Raw genomic sequence first — 17,437 nt, 5'->3', positions numbered from 1 at the left:
GGACGTGAAAGATTCGGGCCCGCTCGGCTCCCCTCCCAGGGAAGGACCAGCCGCTCAGCTGCACAGCCTCCAGCTCTGGCTCCTTCCCTCTTCTCAGGGCCCCCAACCGATGACGGACACCGCGAGGGCCCCCGGGCCGGCCATTCCTGCCCAATGCGGGCCCTTCTACAGGCAATGTTTGCTCCCAAGTTCTCCGCAGCTGGCGGATGCTCCGCCAGGCCTGGGAGGTCTGATGGCTCCTCCTGCCCAGCTTTGCTTGCTCCCCAGCACGTCCTTTGCACGTCTACCTCCATCTCAGGGACAGCTTCCTGGAGGTCTCCAGCCGGGACAATCCTTCATCGCCACCTGCTACGTGCACGCTCTGGGCTGGGCTCTCAGGGAGCTGTGGTCTCTTGGGACTTCAGTGAGCGAGAACCTGCACCCGGTACACTCGTCTCCCAGAGAAATACACACACTTCACGGTCACCTCTGTCTCAATGTCCCCCCTCCACCGTGTCAGCTTGGTTTGCGGGTTTTCCTGCCTTGTCCAGCAACATGAATCATCTGGCCTGTATGTGTGGTGAGAGACCTTGCTTTCAAGGGCAGGCTCTCAACCGGGGGCCAGGGTTCAAATCCTGACTCGCTACCTTCTGGCTGGTTGACCTGGGACAAGTCATGTAACCTCTCTGTGCCTTGGTTTCCTCCCTTAGGAGTTCCCTCACGCAGGACAAAGACAGCGTCTGCCTCAGAGGCCTGTGGGGGCTAAGCGAGCTGATCCCACCACATCGCCTGGGCAGTGCCTGCAGGAAACACGCTCTCAACAATCCTCAGCTGTGCTTATGGGGAACTCGGTCTCATAACTTAGTCCTTCCCTCTCACGAGAGAGCACACACGGGACCCCAGTTATATTTGAATTTCAGAAAACAATGGGTAATTTTTTTAGTGTATGTCCTTTATTATCCCCCGACACCCCCCCCCCCACACACACACACCCCAACTGTCTTCTCCCTCACCCCTCCTGGCTGCCCCAGGAGCTCCCCCTGCTCCTCACCCTGCTGGGCACAGCATTTCTGTGCTCAGGGCTACACTACCCCAGACTCACCTAGCGCCCCAAAGACCCGAGAGCCTCCTGCTTCACAGAATTCATGCCTCTTACTGCAGCTGAGGTTTCCAGCAGCACCCTTCCCCGCCTGCTCCCACACAGCTACACACGTTTAGGGTTTGGTTTTATAAGAAGAAAGACTTTATTACAGTTTCTTTCAGTTAACAATGTCTGAACATTTTGGAACGAATAGCTTGGACTTCTTTCTAACACACATAGGTCCACCTCATTCATTTTAAACACAGGCTTGTACTTTAGAATGCACAAAAATTGTTGTTATTCATTTCACTCTTGGTGAAGACTTCCGTTGTTTATAATTTTCTTTGGCCACAGACATTGCTGCAATGAATAAGGATTAGTGAACAAAAACGCCAAGAATATTCGTTCTGAAATGTATTGTAACATATTACAAAGCTAGCAGGACCCACCTAACGGCAGGGCGCCGTGGAGAGAACAATGTAATAAATGGAAAGCCTAGAAATAAGTCTGTGCGGGGCCGTTCTGTACGGTAAGAGCGGCCTTTCGGACTTGTGGATGGAGAACAGGTGACTCATCGAATAATGAAGAACTCCCCGGGGGCAGCCTATGGCTGGCCTCCACCTCACACGCGTACGTCCCCAAATCATTACGGTTTTACATGAGAAGCTTGAAACACAAAAAGAACGAGAAACAAATCAACCCATCAGGACAACAGCACTTTTGAAGCGGGAAGGCCTTCGTAAATTTCACACCCACACCGGAGCCACGGTGGCGTTCCCCGAGAAACTGCTCTGTGGACACCCACAGCCCCGTCTACACAATTAAAGACAAACCACAAACGAGGGGGGGGAACTGGCACCATGCGTGAAAGACCATATAAATGGATTCAAAAACTTCGTCAGAAAACGGTGAGCACCTGACAGAACAAAGTCCTTAATGGCCTTATTCCAGTAAAAAAACCCAAAAAACAAACAAACAAACAAATACTGAGACTCACAATATAAAAATACGTGCAAACTTGAAAGTTAGGAAATAATGCAAATTAAAACAGTTTAATGCTAAATTAAAACAGTTTTTTGCAGAGCAGGAAGGCAAAGATTTAAAAGAACCATCATCCCCTCCTGGGCCCGGACATAGGCCCAAAGCCCTCAGACTTGGCTGGTGGCAGTTGGAGTCGAAGGTTTTCCTGGAGAAGAGGCAGCCGGGCGATTTGGTCTGTAAGCCCTAGACCAGTGATGGCGAACCTGACACGCATGTTAGAGGTGACACGTGAACTCATTTTTTTGGTTGATTTTTCTTTGTTAAATGGCATTTAAATATATAAAATAAATATCAAAAATAGAAGTCTTTGTTTTACTATGGTTGCAAGTATCAAAAAATTTCTATATGTGACACGGCACCAGAGGTAAGTTAGGGTTTTCCAAAATGCTGACACGCCGAGCTCAAAAGGTTCGCCATCACTGCCTTAGAGCGTCCGTGCCCTTCAATCATTTCCTTTGTTGAGCCTTCTCTCCCACTTCCTGCAGTAGACGTGGGTTCCGGACTCCCCTCTGGTGCAGGAAGATATCCAGGAACCTGCACCTCACACCCTCAGGGCAGCGGCCTGTCCCCGGTGCAGGCCCTGCGCCCCGACACCTCCCAGTCACCGTTGCGACCCCACCAGGCTTCCAGGAGCTCAGAACAGCTCTTCCCTTGCACACCCCTCACCACGCCCATTTCTTGGGGTGACTGTTGAGACGGGTGCTTTGTCACCACATCTGGGGCCGCTGGGCCTGACGGAGGCAGGTCCAGTCCTGCGCTGCTCCTCCAAGTCCTCAACCCCCAGCGCCCCCGCCCTTAGCCCCGCCTCGCGCCTCCTGCACCCCGGCTGGAACCTGGAGCTCCTGACTCCCTGGAACAGGCCACAGGCACAGGTCCCCCCAACACAGCCAGACACGGCGGCATCAGCACAGGCTCTGACCGAGACCTGGCATCTCAGGACAGGCCGCGCTGGGACCTCGAACTCGCTCAAATAATAAACCAGGGAAAAGAGAAAGAAGGAACGAGCCCAGGCAGGGAAACCTTGTAACAGAGGGAACGAGGCAAATGGAACGAGAACGTGTGGAACGTTCTAACAATTCAGAACCTAAAAGTCTGTGAACTTGAAGGAAAAGTATGTGTGTGTGTGTGTGTGTGTGTGTGTGTGTGTGTGTGTGTCTGTGAGAAGGGGGGAGGGGGCGGTGGCGGAGTGGGGCAGGGAGGGAGGAGGAAGAGAGACAGAGAGGCTTGACCTTGCTCAAGGTCAAGGGAGAAGATGGGCAGTTCTCGCGTTTTCCTGGCCCCCTCTCGTGGGCTTTGCAGAAATGAGTGCGGAAAACACAGAGGCTGGTGGGAGAAAGGCAGGGCAGGAAGGAAGGCAGACCCTGTCCCCCACGTGACCCCCAGGCCCGCAGGGCCTCAGCACACCTCCCCAGGCCTGCTGACCTCCCAGGGGGGCAGCGACAGGTAGTCCTGCTGCTTCAGGGCCTTGAAGAGCTGAATGGCCGGCACCTGGGGAATGGCCGGACAGGAAGGCTTCTTGGCCGGGAAGCCCTGGTCCAGGTCCCCGATCTCAGGACAGGGTCCAGGAGAAGAGGACTTACTCTGGGGGGACAAGGGGCCAGACCCCACGCCGGGGAGGAAGCAATAGTCTCCCACCTGCTGCAGGACCAGGAGCCCCTCAGGGTGTGGGGAGACTGGGGCCGCATCCACCCGGGCCTCCCTCGGGCTCAGGACGTGGCCGCTGGCTGCAGGAGGGCCAGGGCTGCCCAGGGGGGACTTAGGGGACTGGCCCATGGTGGAAGGGAGCTCCACATAGCTGTCCATCACTGGTTTCACGGGGGCGGGGCCTTCCAGGGGCCCACGTGCCAGTCTGGGACTGAGGCTGTGGTTCTGCTCTGAGGGGAGGCCTGGAGGAGGGACCCGGGAGGCAGATGGTGCCTCTGTGGGTAAGGCGAGTGCCAGGTCTGCGGTGGTGACATAACCAGAGGCCGCGATGCTGTCCACAGGGCCTCCGGACACAGGAGACACAGCTGTGGGGCTGTCCTTCAGGCCCTGACCACCCACCAGCAGCCCAGGAGTGTGAGGGACAGACCCTGCCCCAGTCTCCACGGAGGGGCTTCCCTCCGCCCCCCCGCAGGGTCTCCTCTCCACACCCCTGGCCTGGCCCTGTCCCATCACCTGGGCCAGCGGGACCAGCTGCACCTGCTCCCCTTGGGGCAGGCACAGGTACTCCAGGGACCCTGGGGGCGGAGGCTTCTGGCTCCCACCCATCTGTGGGGCCTCGTCCTGGCCCAGGAGGTCCGGCAGGGAGCGGCTGTGGGGCGGCCCCAGGTAGGGGCCGTTGAAGTGGAAGCCGGAACCCTGGCTCTCAGGGCTGCCAGCGGGGGCTGACAGGCAGGGCGCGGGGCCTGGGGGCAGCTCCGCGGGCAGGTCCGAGGCGGCCGGAGTCGTGTCAGGCTCAGATGGTGAGTCGTGGGCATTTTTAGGGTCCTCCACGGTGAGAGGTGACACCTCGCTGTGCATGCGGTCTTCAGGGAACAGCCTGTGGGGAGAGCAGGTGTGAGATGTTGGGATGCCCTGGGCAGACACCTCAGCTCATGCAGGAGGGGCTGGGGGGGGGGGGGCTAGGACCAGCAGGGCTCACAGAGAACACAGGGGGGGGGCGAGGCGCGGTGGACGGGGACCCCAGAGCAGGCAACCGGCCGTGCTCCACCTCCCTGTGGGCCTGGCCCTCCAGCCTCCGCACTCTTGCTGCAGGTCCTCTCCAGGTGTGTCCCTCTCACCCTCTGCTGGAGGCAGTGCAGGCTGTCCCCAGGCACAGAGAGGCCACCTGTCAAACCTGAGCTCTGGTTCTGGCTAAGCTGGGAACCAGGAAGTTACCCAGCTGTCCCACTGGGATGCTCCTTGCTCTAGGGCAACGGTTCTCAACCTGTGGGTCGCGACCCCTTTGGTGGTCGCACGACCCTTTCACAGGGGTCGCCTAAGACCACTCTGCATATCAGATATTTACATGATGATTCATAACAGTAGCAACATGACAGTTATGAAGTAGCAACGAAAATAATGTTATGGTTGGGTCACAGCATGAGGAACTGTATGTAAAGGGCCAGAAGGTTGAGAACCGCTGCTCTTGTGCCAACCGCCTCCTTCGGCCTCTCCACGCTGAGCCGCAGGCCAGAGGCCACCTCCTCTGACCTCCCCCGTGCACGGTGGGGCCACCCTCCCGCCTCCCAGGGATCCCAGGCCCAGGCACTCACCCCTCCAGCCCAGGGAAGCGGCTGCCCCATGGCCCCTTGTGTGCGGGGCTCCTGCTGGTGAGGGCCGACACGCCGCCTGGGGGCCAGCGCCCCGCACTCACGTCCTGGAAGAGAGGGCGTTTGTGCCTGTGTGTTGTGTGGGACCGCGGGCTGGTGTTGGTGGAGGGAGGGCTGTGGGGGCGGCAGGGGATTCAGTGAGTCCCCGGAAAAGGGGGGTAGCTCAGCATGATCAGGACCAGACACAGCCTCTGACACGAGGAGGGGAGGCCAGAGAGGGGCTGGGACTTCCTGGGGTCCTCCACCCAGCACTGAGGACAGGGACCCTGCTCTGGTGAGCCTGCTTATTGGGGTGTGGTTGCCTCCATACTCACCCCCTAGTCTTCCCACACTGGCCTCGAGACCCTCCCCACCCTCGTTCCCTCTGTGGTCCCCTCGGCCTCCTGTGATGCGCCCAGCCTCATGGCCCACCCTCCTCAGTCCTTCGTGGAGTGTCCCTGTCTCATCCCCACCTGCCTTCTGCCTACAGTGACCTTTCCCCCGGGCCACCCGGATCCTGCTGTCCTGTCCTGGGAGAGCCATCCTGCCTCCCACCGCCCCCTTCCTGAGCCCAGCTGTGCACTCCTGGCATCCCCCACCCTCAACCCTCTCCTGCCCCACGGGGCCCCTGACGGCAGGGCCCCTGCCCACTGCGAGGCCGGGGGTCTTCAGGGATGAACTCACAGGTGCGGGCCTTGCTCTCAGAGCCTCCCAGCCCCTCCCCTGGCCACCTGTGCCCCACTCTCCATGCCCCCAGGAAGGGGAGGAGGACATGGGCACGGGGACATGGGCACAGTGCAGAGGAGCCTTTCCCACCACAGCCGCTGGCAGCAGGTCCTACCTGGAATAGTTGGCTCTTACTGGGGTTGGGGATTTTCTCCTCCCACTTGTGGGTCAACCTGGAAAGACAGCAGGGAGGTGACAGCCACCTGAGACCTCGGCAGCTGCCCATGCTCAGATACAGGGGGGAAACTGAGGTCCCAGGAGAGGGTGAGATTTGCCCAGGAACCCCCAGGGAGTGGGTGGCAGAGTAGGGACTGGAGGGGTCCGCTGTGGGATCCCTGTGGCCCCCCTAGGGTCCCAGGTACGCCCACACCCACTCATCATGGAGTCCCCTTACCTGTACCCGTACGTGCCACAGAGACGCAGGGCCAGGAGCACGGCCAGGGTGGTGAAGACTAGGGCGAGGGCCAGGCCCCACGTGGGCAGCACTTCCGGCAGCCAGGAGAGAAAAAGGAGCATTAGCATCCGGGAGGGAAAAGCTGGAGGCTCAGGTAAAAGGTGCGGACGAGTGAAAGTGGCAGGGAGATGGGGACGATAAGAACTCAGACCCAAACCTTCCCAGCTCAGACCTCTGTCCGGAGGCCCTGATGTTTGTGGGTGGGAACGAGAATTTTGTGCCGAGTGGTCACTGGTTAGAGGCGGACACAAAGGCTAATGAAGCCATGGGTCATATTAACAGAGGACCAAGGTCCCATGTGAGGGAGGCATGACGGTGAGACCTGCTCTTCTCTGGCCTCATCCGCAGTCTGTGCTGTACAGCAGGTGTCATTTTTCAATGACTAGTGTCCCCTGGGAGGAAAGGATGCTCGGGTGGGTGCAGTCACACCTCTGTGTCTACATGGCCCCTGCCCCTCACCCAGCTGGGCTGTAGCGGGAAGGGAGGGGGTGTGTGGGGGGGGAAGACATACCCCACTCCGTGTCCCAGGAGCTCTCCTCGCTCCACTCGCTCCAGATCCCGCTGTAGCCTTTGTAGGGCTTGACCCTCACTCTCGCCTGGTACCTGGTGGAGGACTCCAGAGGCGGCAGCGACAGGACGCGCGTGTTCTGGAGGGGCTCTGTCTTGCTCTCCTAAGGGGGGGGGGGGGAGAGGTGTGTCAGCAGGTGTGCTGAGGCGGAGGCAACTTCCGGGGATCATGTGGGCACAGCTGCAAACTCCTCCCAGCCCCCACCCCTCACTGTGGTTGCATCCTCAGGTCTGAGGCAGGACCGCTCCCACCAAGAAGGACCCTCCTTTAGACCCAGAGAGAGAGAGAGAGAGAAGTAGAGAGAGAGAGAGAGAGCACACTAGGGGTGGGATCCAGGACCACACCTCTTGCAATGCACCCCTGTGACATTGAGGCCCAGAAACCCTAAGGGGTCACCCTGTCCCCTCCTCATCTTAAGACCCCTGGACCTCCCAGCTCCCCGGGGGCAGCCTGGACCCCAATTATGGCCTCTTGGGAATGCAGTGCAGGGTGACTGGACTCTGAGCTCTGAGACGGGGGTTCAGGTGCCTGGGGCCTAATCTCAGACCCTCTCCCCTCCTGGCCTCGGTTTCTCCATTTCCAGCCCGCAGGTCTGGCACTGGCTCCGAGGTTTCTGGTCTGGCCTTTGTGGAGCCCCAGGTTCTGCACACGGACCCAGGGCTGCCTGGGGGTGGGGACCTGGACGGAGCCCTGGGCTGGGGCCCTGCCTGCTTCACCGGGAGCGGCTCTGCTCTGGGCGGCTGCACCGCTATGTCCGGAGGAGGTTCCTCTGCAGAAGGGTCCCCTCTGTGGCTTTTGAAAACCTTTCATCCAGCACCTCTCTGCCCTCCCTGCCCTGCCGTCCAGGCTGCCTCCAGGGTCACAGGTGTTCATTTTGCCCTCGTCACTTCATCTCCCTGAGCCTCAGGGTTGTGATCACCAAGTCCCTGTGGCTTCCTCGGACGGGTCACCTGCAGGTGGCGCCTTCCAGGTGTGGCCTCACATGCCTCCCCCCGCAGGCCCCTCCGGGCCCCTCACCTCCCAGGAGGCCGGGTCTTTCTTGTACTGGACCTCGAAGGTGTACTCTATGTGATCATAGAACATCTTCACTTCCCAGCGCAAAATGTAGCCGTCTCTGCCCTTGGTCACGTTGAGCGTGGGGGGAACCATCTGGACTGGAGGGAGGAAACTTTTAGGGAACATTCTTCTTAGCATCCCTCCCCTGGAACATTCCCTGCCTTCCATGCTGTCTTTACCGGCCCCAGGACCCGAGGTCCTGCCCATCCCGGGCTCTCTGCACCCCCATTTCACGACGTCATCCGGTTGGACCTGAGCGGCCCTGTTCTTGGCCGAGACTGAGTTTCACTTGTTTTGTATCGAGGTGATGCCACGCATGGGTCACTCATCGCATTTCAGTAAAAATAAAATCACTATCATGGGTTCTAGTCTAGAGCCGGGACTGTTCCGGGCACTAACAGACATGCTCGCTCTGCACGAATTACCGTCCACGTGTCACAGACAGAGAAAGTGCGCCCAGACAATGAGTCTCTTGTCAAGGTCAGGCAGCTAGCAAGGGGCAGAGGCCAAGGTTGCAACCTGGCCGATCCCCAGACGGGACATAGGAACCCTGAGTTTACATGGTTTATACAAGGAGACACAGCTGCCCCAACCCCAACCCCCCCCCCTTCTCCCCCCATCACTCCCCCCAGCCCGCCCCCCCCCCCCGCCCTCCGGGCCCCCGAAGGCTGGGGCAAACTCACTGTTTTCCGAGCTCTTTATAAACTTCTCTTCCTGCTTTGGCCGAACAGAGAGGATGTACTGGCTGTGGTTCCAGGGGTCGGCCACGGGCACCCGGCACCGGTGGTGGACATAGGGGCCGCTGGCCCCCTTCAGCACCGGGGAACACTCCTGCTCCCTGAGGGTGATGCAGAGGTGAGGGCAGGAGGGGAAAGGGGCCACGGGAGGGGTGAGACCTCGGGGTGAGCTGGGGCCACTGCTGGGCACCCAGAGGCGGGAGGAGGCCTGGAGAGGGCAAGGCCTAGAGGAGGGGAGGGGACAGAGGAAGGGGACACTCACCCCTCGCTGGGGCTGGGCTTGTAGAAGAGGGTGAAGGAGACAGAGCGGGCCACCTCGGACCTCACTTCCCAGGAGCAGCTGAGCGCGGTGCCCCCATCGAAGAAGCACTGGAGGTTCTGGGGCTGGGCCTTGTCCCCTGGGAGAGAGACACCCCCTGCTCGGTCCCTCCTCCATTCCTTCCTGGCTCTCAGCGGCTGCCCACCGTGGGACTCACCACAGAGAGAGGCTGGGCTTTGGGGCCCAGACGGGGGTTAAATCTCAGTCTGAAGCTGCCAGCCGTGTGGCCACAGGTCAGAGAGAATCCTGTGACCCCCATGTTCCCTGGGAATGGGGACAGCGTCTAGTTTCAGGGTTTGAGGACTGAACAAGAATGGTGGTGTCCGCACACGGGTCAGCTCTCAGGGAAGCACAGCTGCTCAGAGCGCTGCGGGGGGGTTGGGGGGGGAAATGGGGGGCAAGGGACCATCTTTGTAGTGGTTGCTGGGCAGAAAGTGTGCAGACCCTGGGGAGCTCCATGGGCCGGTGGGCCAGGGAAGATACTCTAACACGTGACACAGAGGTTGGTGGCCCCGGACTCCTGTGCGGACCTGTAATGAGCCGCCCTCCCACAGAGGGGCGCCGCCCCCACCCGACTCCCTTACCTCCTTACCTGGCTGGGAGTCCCAGCGAACCTCTGGGCTCCAGGGGCTGGGCCGGCCCGAGAATCTCGAGCCAGAGCCCAGCCGGGTGCGCACGCGGGCCTCGTAGGTGCTGCTGGGAATGAGGTGCCCGGACTCCAGGTGGGCCCGCGGGGCGGTGGAGCGGAGGCTGGAGGCATCCTGCGGGAGAGAGGGGCTGCTGGAGCAGGCGCCGCTGGGCCGGGTCCCTGTGGCTCCGGGCCGAGCCGCTGAGGTCCCTACCTCCCAGGAGTCCTGAAGCCGCTTGTAGACCACCTCGAACTCCAGGTGGGACAGCCACGGGCTCTGGGAGCCCCCGGGGGCCACACTCCAGGTCAGCAGGAACCGGTCCCCATCAGCACTGACGTGGAGGTCCCTGGGCGCGGGGGGCTGCACTGAGGGAGGGGGAGTTGAGGCCAATAAGGGGCTGGAGGACTGTGGGCGGGAAGGCCTGCAGGTCTGTGTGTGGATAGCTGGGGTTCCAGGAGGAGCACAGCCCCCCGCTCCCCAGCTCACTGACCTTGGACAAGACCCCCATCCTCTGTGGCCTGCAGGCCCTTCATTTGCAAAACCGCGGGATTCAGTGTGACCGTGAACGAAGGCCATGCAGACAGCCGTGCACATACAGCATGTGCTCCATACAAGGTGCTGGCAACGAATCTCTAAATCAGTGGTTCTCAACCTTCTGGCCGTTTACATACAGTTCCTCATGTTGTGACCCAACCATAAAATTATTTTCGTTGCTACTTCATCACTGTCATGTTGCTACTGTGATGAATCGTAATGTAAATATCTGATATGCAGGATGGTCTTAGGCGACGCCTGTGAAAGGGTCGTTCGCCCGCCAAAGGGGTCGGGACCCACAGGTTGAGAACCGCTGCTCTAAGTGCAGCCTCTCTCCTTCCCCAGGCCCCCACTGCCCAGGACGTAGCCTGTGTGGCATCCCCGACCCAGCAGAGGGCGCTGTGGCTCATGTTACTCTGTGTTGTCCACCTGCCAATGTCCTGCACCTCTCAGGACCCAGCATAAAAGTCTCCTCTCCTCCTCTAGAACCTTCTTAGACCCTCTCCCCGAGGCAGAATCTTGGCTCCTTTCCCAGCCAACCTGGCCATTTGTACTGTTCTTACCCTGGGGGGCTTATGTGTTCCCACGTCTGCCTCCCCGAGTGGTCAAGGAGCTCGTGGGGTGGCAGGGTTGGGTCCTGGTCCCCTCCCCTCTCCCCAGGGCCTGCGATGTAGGGGTTCAGTGGATTTGGGGAACAACGTGAATGAATCAATGAATGAGTACATGTAGGCAGCCTTCAGATGCTTTTCATGAAATCCTTCCATCAATACCACCAGCAAGCATAGGTCTGCTGGGAGCCACAGGGCTGGGCGAGAGGTTCGTTAGCGAATGGCCTGCTCCCGCCCTCCTGAAACTTCTGTGTCTGAGCGCCCAGGGACGACCTTCAAGCACACAGAGTCCAGGAAGAGCAGACAGGGTACAAATGTCCTGTGCTGGGCACGGACCATGGCGTGCTAGAGCAGGTCAGAGCTGCCCTTCGGAACACCGTCAGCCCAGACTGGCAGAGATGGGGCACCTCTTTCCCACCCATGGATTTTTAGAGAGAGTGGAAGGAAGGGAGGGAGAGAGACAGAGAGAGAAACATCGATGTGAGAGAGACACACCAGCTGGTTACCTCCCACACACTCCCCAACTTGGGGCCGGGGATCGAGCCTGCAACCGACGTACGTGCCCTTGACTGGAATCAAACCTGGGACCCTTTGGCCCAAGGGCTGACACTCTATCCACTGGGCCAAACCAACTAGGGCTGACCTGGCAAGTTTTTATGTGAATCATCAGAACGGTTCTTCCAGAAGGGAAACCTTCAGCGCTGGAAGGCAATGGCCTGGCAGGTGGTGGAGCAGCCAGGGCGGGTGGGGGTGCCTTTAGCCAGGGGGTCCTCACCTTGCACCTGCCCCAACACCTCCACCATAAGGAGACATATCCTCTTCCCTCAAGAGACCAAATCCAACCCCAGGCCAATGTCTCCATCCCTTGAAGACTCACTCCCCGGCCCACCCTCGGCAGTGTGGCCACTCCCTGGGCCCACTGTCCCCACTGGGGGCCACCCCAGGCCAGGGACCCCAAGCTCACCATGCTGGGCCAGCGTAACAGTGAGCTGGGTGCCCAGAGGCCTGTCGGGTTGGAATGAGAAGCTGTCCTTGTCGGCTATGACGAACTGCTTGCAGGGAATGACACATTTTCTGGGCACACAGCGGGGAGCCGGGCAGTCTGACCAGGGCATGTCGTCACTGAGATCACAGGACACTGGCTCTGGGGGGGACCTGCCAGGAGAGGACACAGGTCAGTCTAGAAGGAAGAAGAGTTCACTCACAACATTATTGGGTGGTTTCCACATGCGAAGCTTTGCCCAGGGCTGGGGGTGGGGGTGGAGTGGGGTGGGGGCTGGCAGTGAACAAAACACACAGTCCCTGTCCACGGAGCCGACATCCTGCTGGAGGGAGACAGACATGAAACATCTGAATGAAATAAGTCACGTGTCAAACGGGGAAAACTTTATGCAGACAAGTGCAGCAGGAAAGGGTGACGCGGAGGCCAGAAGGTCTGGGGTGGGGGATGCAATTGGAAACAGGGAAGACAGGGAAGACCCCCTGGGAAAGGTGGCATTTGAGTAGAAACTTGGAGGAGGAGGGGGAGGAGTCATACAAATTCAGGGGAAGGGAATTTCAGGTACTTGCAAGTGCATAGGCCCTGGGGCAGGCTCAGGTTTGTAGTGTGGTACGGCTAGGCAGCAGGACATTATGCATAGAGTATGTGAGGCTGGGAGGTCTAGGAGGCTAATTGAGTGAGGTGACAGGAGGCCAACACTTAAAAGGAATTTGGATTTCACTGTAAGTGGGATGAATTAGAGAGCTATGCGCAGAGGCGTGATATATTGTGACATATGCTTTGAAAGGATTCCTCTGGCTGCTGGGTTGTGGACAGATTGGTTTAAGGCGGGTAGGGAAGGTGGGGGGGCAGTATTGGAAACAGAAGGACCAGTTAGGAGGCTTCTGGAATATCCCAAGAGACAGGAAATGGATTGAACCAGGTAGCGATGTTAATGTAACATTGGCCAGATTCGTGTTCTATTTTAAGATAAAGTCGACAGCATTTGCTGATGGATTAGATGCTCTGATGGGGAAGGAAAGGTGGTAAAGAGATGAAAACAACAACACAACCCTCCCTGGTGTTTGGCTTGAGCCACAAGGAGCCCCTGTTTAGTGAAGAGAGATGGCAGGACTGGAGCGGAGGGTCTTCTGGGAGCAGAGCAGGAATTTGGGTTAGGATGTTTGGGGTTGAAGACACCTATTTTCTTTATTTTCTGTTTTTTAGAGATATTCCTTTCATTCTTTCTTTTTAAATATATTTTTTTATTGATTTCAGAGAGGAAGGGAGAAGGAGAGAGAGATAGAAACATCAATGATGAGAGAGAATCATGGATCAGTTGTCTCCTGCATGCCCCACACTAGGGACTGAGCCTGCAACCTGGGCATGTGCCCTTGACTGGAATCGAACCCAGGACCCTTCAGTCCACAGGCTGACACTCTATCCACTGAGCCAAACCGACTAAGGCGAGATATTCCTTTCTTTTTTAAATATTTTAAAATAGATTTGAGAGAGAGAGGACAAGAGAGGTATAGGGAGCTAGAAACATAGATGAGAGAGAAACATTGATCGGCTGCCTCCTGCACGCCCCTTATTGGGGATCGAGCCCGAAACCTGGGCATGTGCCCTGACTGGGAATCGAACCAGTGACCTCTTGATTCATGGGCTGATGCTCACCCTCTGAGCCACACCAGTCGGGTGACACTTATTTTCTAAGGGACGATGTGGAGAGGCGAGTGCCCCGGTTGGGTTTCAGCTTCGGGGGAGGTCTGGGCTGGGAGAGCAGTGAGAGCCCGGACCTGAGGCTGGACCTCTGCCACTGGGTCAAGACATGAGTGGAGGACTGAGCCCTGGGGGCACCTCACTCTTCAAGTTCAAAACCAAAAAGGAACCAGATGAGGAGACAGGAAAGGATGGGCCAGGGAGACACAGGGCAAGGGTGAGCGTGGTGGCCAGAAGCCAGGAGCAAAAGTGCTTTAGGAGGACCCTGTGGTCAGTCCAAGTCAGGGGTGCCCAGGGTCAGGGAGGGAGAGGCTCAGACTGACCACTGGACTTCGCAGCCACGAGGCCTTTGCTGACTCCAGCAGGAGCAGGTGACCCGGTGGGGGTAGCAAACTCTTCCCGGGAACCCTGGCGTCAGATACCAGCTCCTGGGCCTGGCGGCCACCCGATGAGCAGCAGCTCCTGGGCAGGGGCCTCCCTCCTCTGTCCTCTGTCCAGCCCCTGCCTGGCACGGCCTCACACAGCAGCCCCTCCCTGCCCTCCGGCCCCTGGGCCCAGAGTCACTCACTCGTTCAGCCTGCGGTAGAGGGTCAGGTTGAGGAGCCGCTGGGCGTCCTGGGTGTCCGCCCACCTGCAGGTGATGCGGCTGGTGTAGTCGTTATGGCAGCGCAGGGTCTGCAGCGGGACGGTCCCTGACCCGGGAGACACAAGAAGGGGTCACACCTCTACCCTTCAGGTGCCCCTTGTCACCATCCCTCCCAGCCATCCTGGGTGCCCAGCACTGGGGAAGGGTCACCCAGAATCCTCTAGAGCAGTGGTTCTCAACCTTCCTAGTGCCGCGACCCTTTAATACAGCTCCTCATGTTGTGGTGACCCCCAACCGTAAAATTATTTTCGTGGCTACTTCATCGCTGTAATTTTGCTACTGTCATGAATCGTCATGTAAATATCTGATAGGCAGGATGTATTTTCATTGTTACAAATTGAACATAATTAAAGCATAGTGATGAATCACAAAAACAATATGTAATTATATATGTGTTTTCCGATGGTCTTAGGTGACCCCTGTGAAAGGGTCGTTCAACCCCCAAAGGGTTGTGACCCACAGGTTGAGAACCGCTGCTCTAGAGGCTCCTGGATGCCAGACAGAGGTCTGGAGTCCTGGGCAGGGCCGGCGGCTCCGCAGCTGTGAGGGTGCTGGTTGCAGACCCTCCTGTCTGGATAGAGACACAATATCCTAGTTGACTCACAGCCATTTCTAGCCCCTGCTGTGTCTTCTTCCTGGACCTGGGTCCCTGCCACCCCAGGACAGGGATGTGTATCAGGCACAGGCCCTGCCCCTGGAGCCCTCGGTGCATCCTGGGAGGAGAGGCACAAACCACTCCTAAGAGGCAGCGGGGCAGAGCCCTGCTCTGGGACACCCTGCCCATGTCCTTGCTCAGCTGCCAGGCCTGATGGTTGGAAAAGGGGGTGTGGTTCCCATGGTGACCAGAGACGCCAAGTTCTCTGGGAGCCCTTGGGGAGCGGGGTTCATGTGCCTCAGGAGCATCCCAGCTGCTGGAGCCAGGGCAGGAAGAGAACCCCAGGCTGAGAGCCCCAGGGAAGTGGGGATCCATCAAAGCCACTGTCAGAGGAGCGGAGTGGGGGTGGGCATGGGGGTGGGGGTGGGGTGGGGGTGGGGGTGGAGGAGAGAAGGGGCAGAGAAAGGCTGGAAGGGCCGGCCTGGAGGTCAGAGGCCTTGAATGCCACGCTGAGAAATGTGAGCAGAGAAAGGACACAGTAGAGATGGTCTTTACAGGGGCCCTGGGAGCACTGAGCGGGAGTGTGGGCGGGGCCAAGAGGCACCTGGGAACATTAGGGAGAGAGAAGACAGGAGGGAAGGGAGGGAGGGGAGGCCGGAGCCCCTGGAGTCTGGAGCTTCCTGGGGAATAGGTGGCAGCCAGCTTCACCCAGGGGTCCCAGCAATGGGAGGGGCCTGGGGAGAGGAGAGAAAGGGGAGGGAGCTGTCGGGCTCACCTGGGACCCCTGCCATGCTGGGCTCCTGGCTCAGAGCCAGCAGGGCCATGGGGAGCAGCCACCGGGTCAGCGCCATCTCCTGGTCAGCTCTGGGCGAGCAGGGCCGGCAGGGTGGGCGCAGGTCTGGGCCAGGGCGGGTCCTCACTGGCCTGGAACCCTGTGTCCCTCCCCAGCTGGGGGCCAGGCCAGACCCATGTCATCCGCGTGCTCCTGTGAATCTTTTCTGCAGGCTCTGCCTTCTCTGGGCCTGTGGAGGAAATGTCACCTGGGAGCTGCCCTCCCAGGCCTGCGTCCCAGGCACTCGGCCCACTTTTGGGGTGAACCCGAGAGTGGCCCTGATGCATGGGGTCAGCCTGGCACCTCAGACAGTTCCGTCCCCTTAGCCTCAGTGTCCCCCGGTGTGACCTCGAGGGAGATGCTCTAAAGGCCCCTGAAGACGTGGGTCGGGCACCCCGGGCAGGGCCCTGGTGATGGGAAAACAGGAGACGGAGGCCTGGGTTTGCCCTGAGATCCCCGTGGGCTGCTGACCTACATCTGCGTGGGGAAGTCACTGGGTGTGGGGGACACAGTGTCCTCCCCTGGGTGTGATCACATGCACACTCACTCACACACTCGGGGCCTGGTGCTCTCCCCACCTCTGCCCTGGTTCCTGGCATTCCTCCCACACCAGCCTCCGAACACCCAACACGGTTCTGTTTTCTCAGCACGACGCTAGGGATTTCCTCTTTTTATCCCTAGGAAGAGAGTCTGAAACCTCACACACACACACATACACACACACACACACTCACTCACTAACACCCACACACACACACTCACACACTCACTCACTAACACACACACACACATACACACACACACACTCACACACACACACTCACACTCACACTCACTCACACACACGCACACACTCACTCACATACACACACTCACACACGCACACACACACACTCACACACACACTCACTCACTAACACACACACATACACACACACACTCACTCACACACACTCACACACACACACTCACACTCACTCACACACACGCACACACTCACTCACATACACACACTCACACACACTCACACACGCACACACACTCACTAACACACACACTCTCACACACACACACTCACACTCACACTCACTCACTCTCACACACACACACTCACATACACACACACGCACACACTCACATACACACACACTCACTCACACACACACACTCACTCACACACACACACTCACTAACACACACACTCACACACACACTCACACTCACACACACACACACTCACACTCACACACACACACACACACACATGATATATCAGTGGACACAGACCAGACAAAGTGTTTTACCCAAGGATGTGCTATATGACGAAGGCGAAGTCATGAGTCAACAGGCAGTGATAAGAAATAACAAAAAGAACAGGAATAAGAAAAAGTGCTAAGATAATTGAATAACAACAGAAAACGTATCAGATATATCCCTATCTCACACCATTCCCCAAATATCAGGCTACTTTACAATTTGAATGGAAGAAGTCAGAGCCTATTGAACTTGCAGACCATAGAAGTGAATACCTTTACACTATTCCAGCTTAAAAACAGTGGAAGAAACCAGAGAGATGAAGGCTGACAGATAGAAAGACATAAAAGCAACATCTATATTTTATACAAATAACCAGACCACGAAGCAAAGGACAAAAGGCAA

At 58.2% G+C, this 17,437-nt stretch overlaps 1 protein-coding gene across 1 annotated transcript; it reads right to left on the bottom strand.

The window, feature by feature from the left end:
• Nucleotides 1-3,496: 3,496 nt before the first annotated feature.
• Nucleotides 3,497-15,797, bottom strand: CSF2RB (colony stimulating factor 2 receptor subunit beta; the record flags this gene model as incomplete). Its single annotated transcript, XM_081084637.1, has 13 exons — nucleotides 3,497-4,622; nucleotides 5,338-5,441; nucleotides 6,215-6,272; nucleotides 6,494-6,584; nucleotides 7,065-7,224; nucleotides 8,139-8,275; nucleotides 8,861-9,015; nucleotides 9,177-9,312; nucleotides 9,826-9,994; nucleotides 10,076-10,227; nucleotides 11,969-12,159; nucleotides 14,274-14,397; nucleotides 15,722-15,797. 13 exons carry the CDS (start codon nucleotides 15,795-15,797, stop codon nucleotides 3,497-3,499), a joined length of 2,679 nt encoding a protein of 892 aa, XP_080940763.1.
• Between the last annotated feature and the right edge of the window lie 1,640 nt (nucleotides 15,798-17,437).

Source organism: Myotis nattereri (assembly GCF_964212035.1).
Source record: "Myotis nattereri genome assembly, chromosome: 2".
Classification (NCBI taxonomy): Eukaryota; Metazoa; Chordata; class Mammalia; order Chiroptera; family Vespertilionidae; genus Myotis; species Myotis nattereri.
This window is presented reverse-complemented; position numbering and strand designations above follow the sequence as displayed.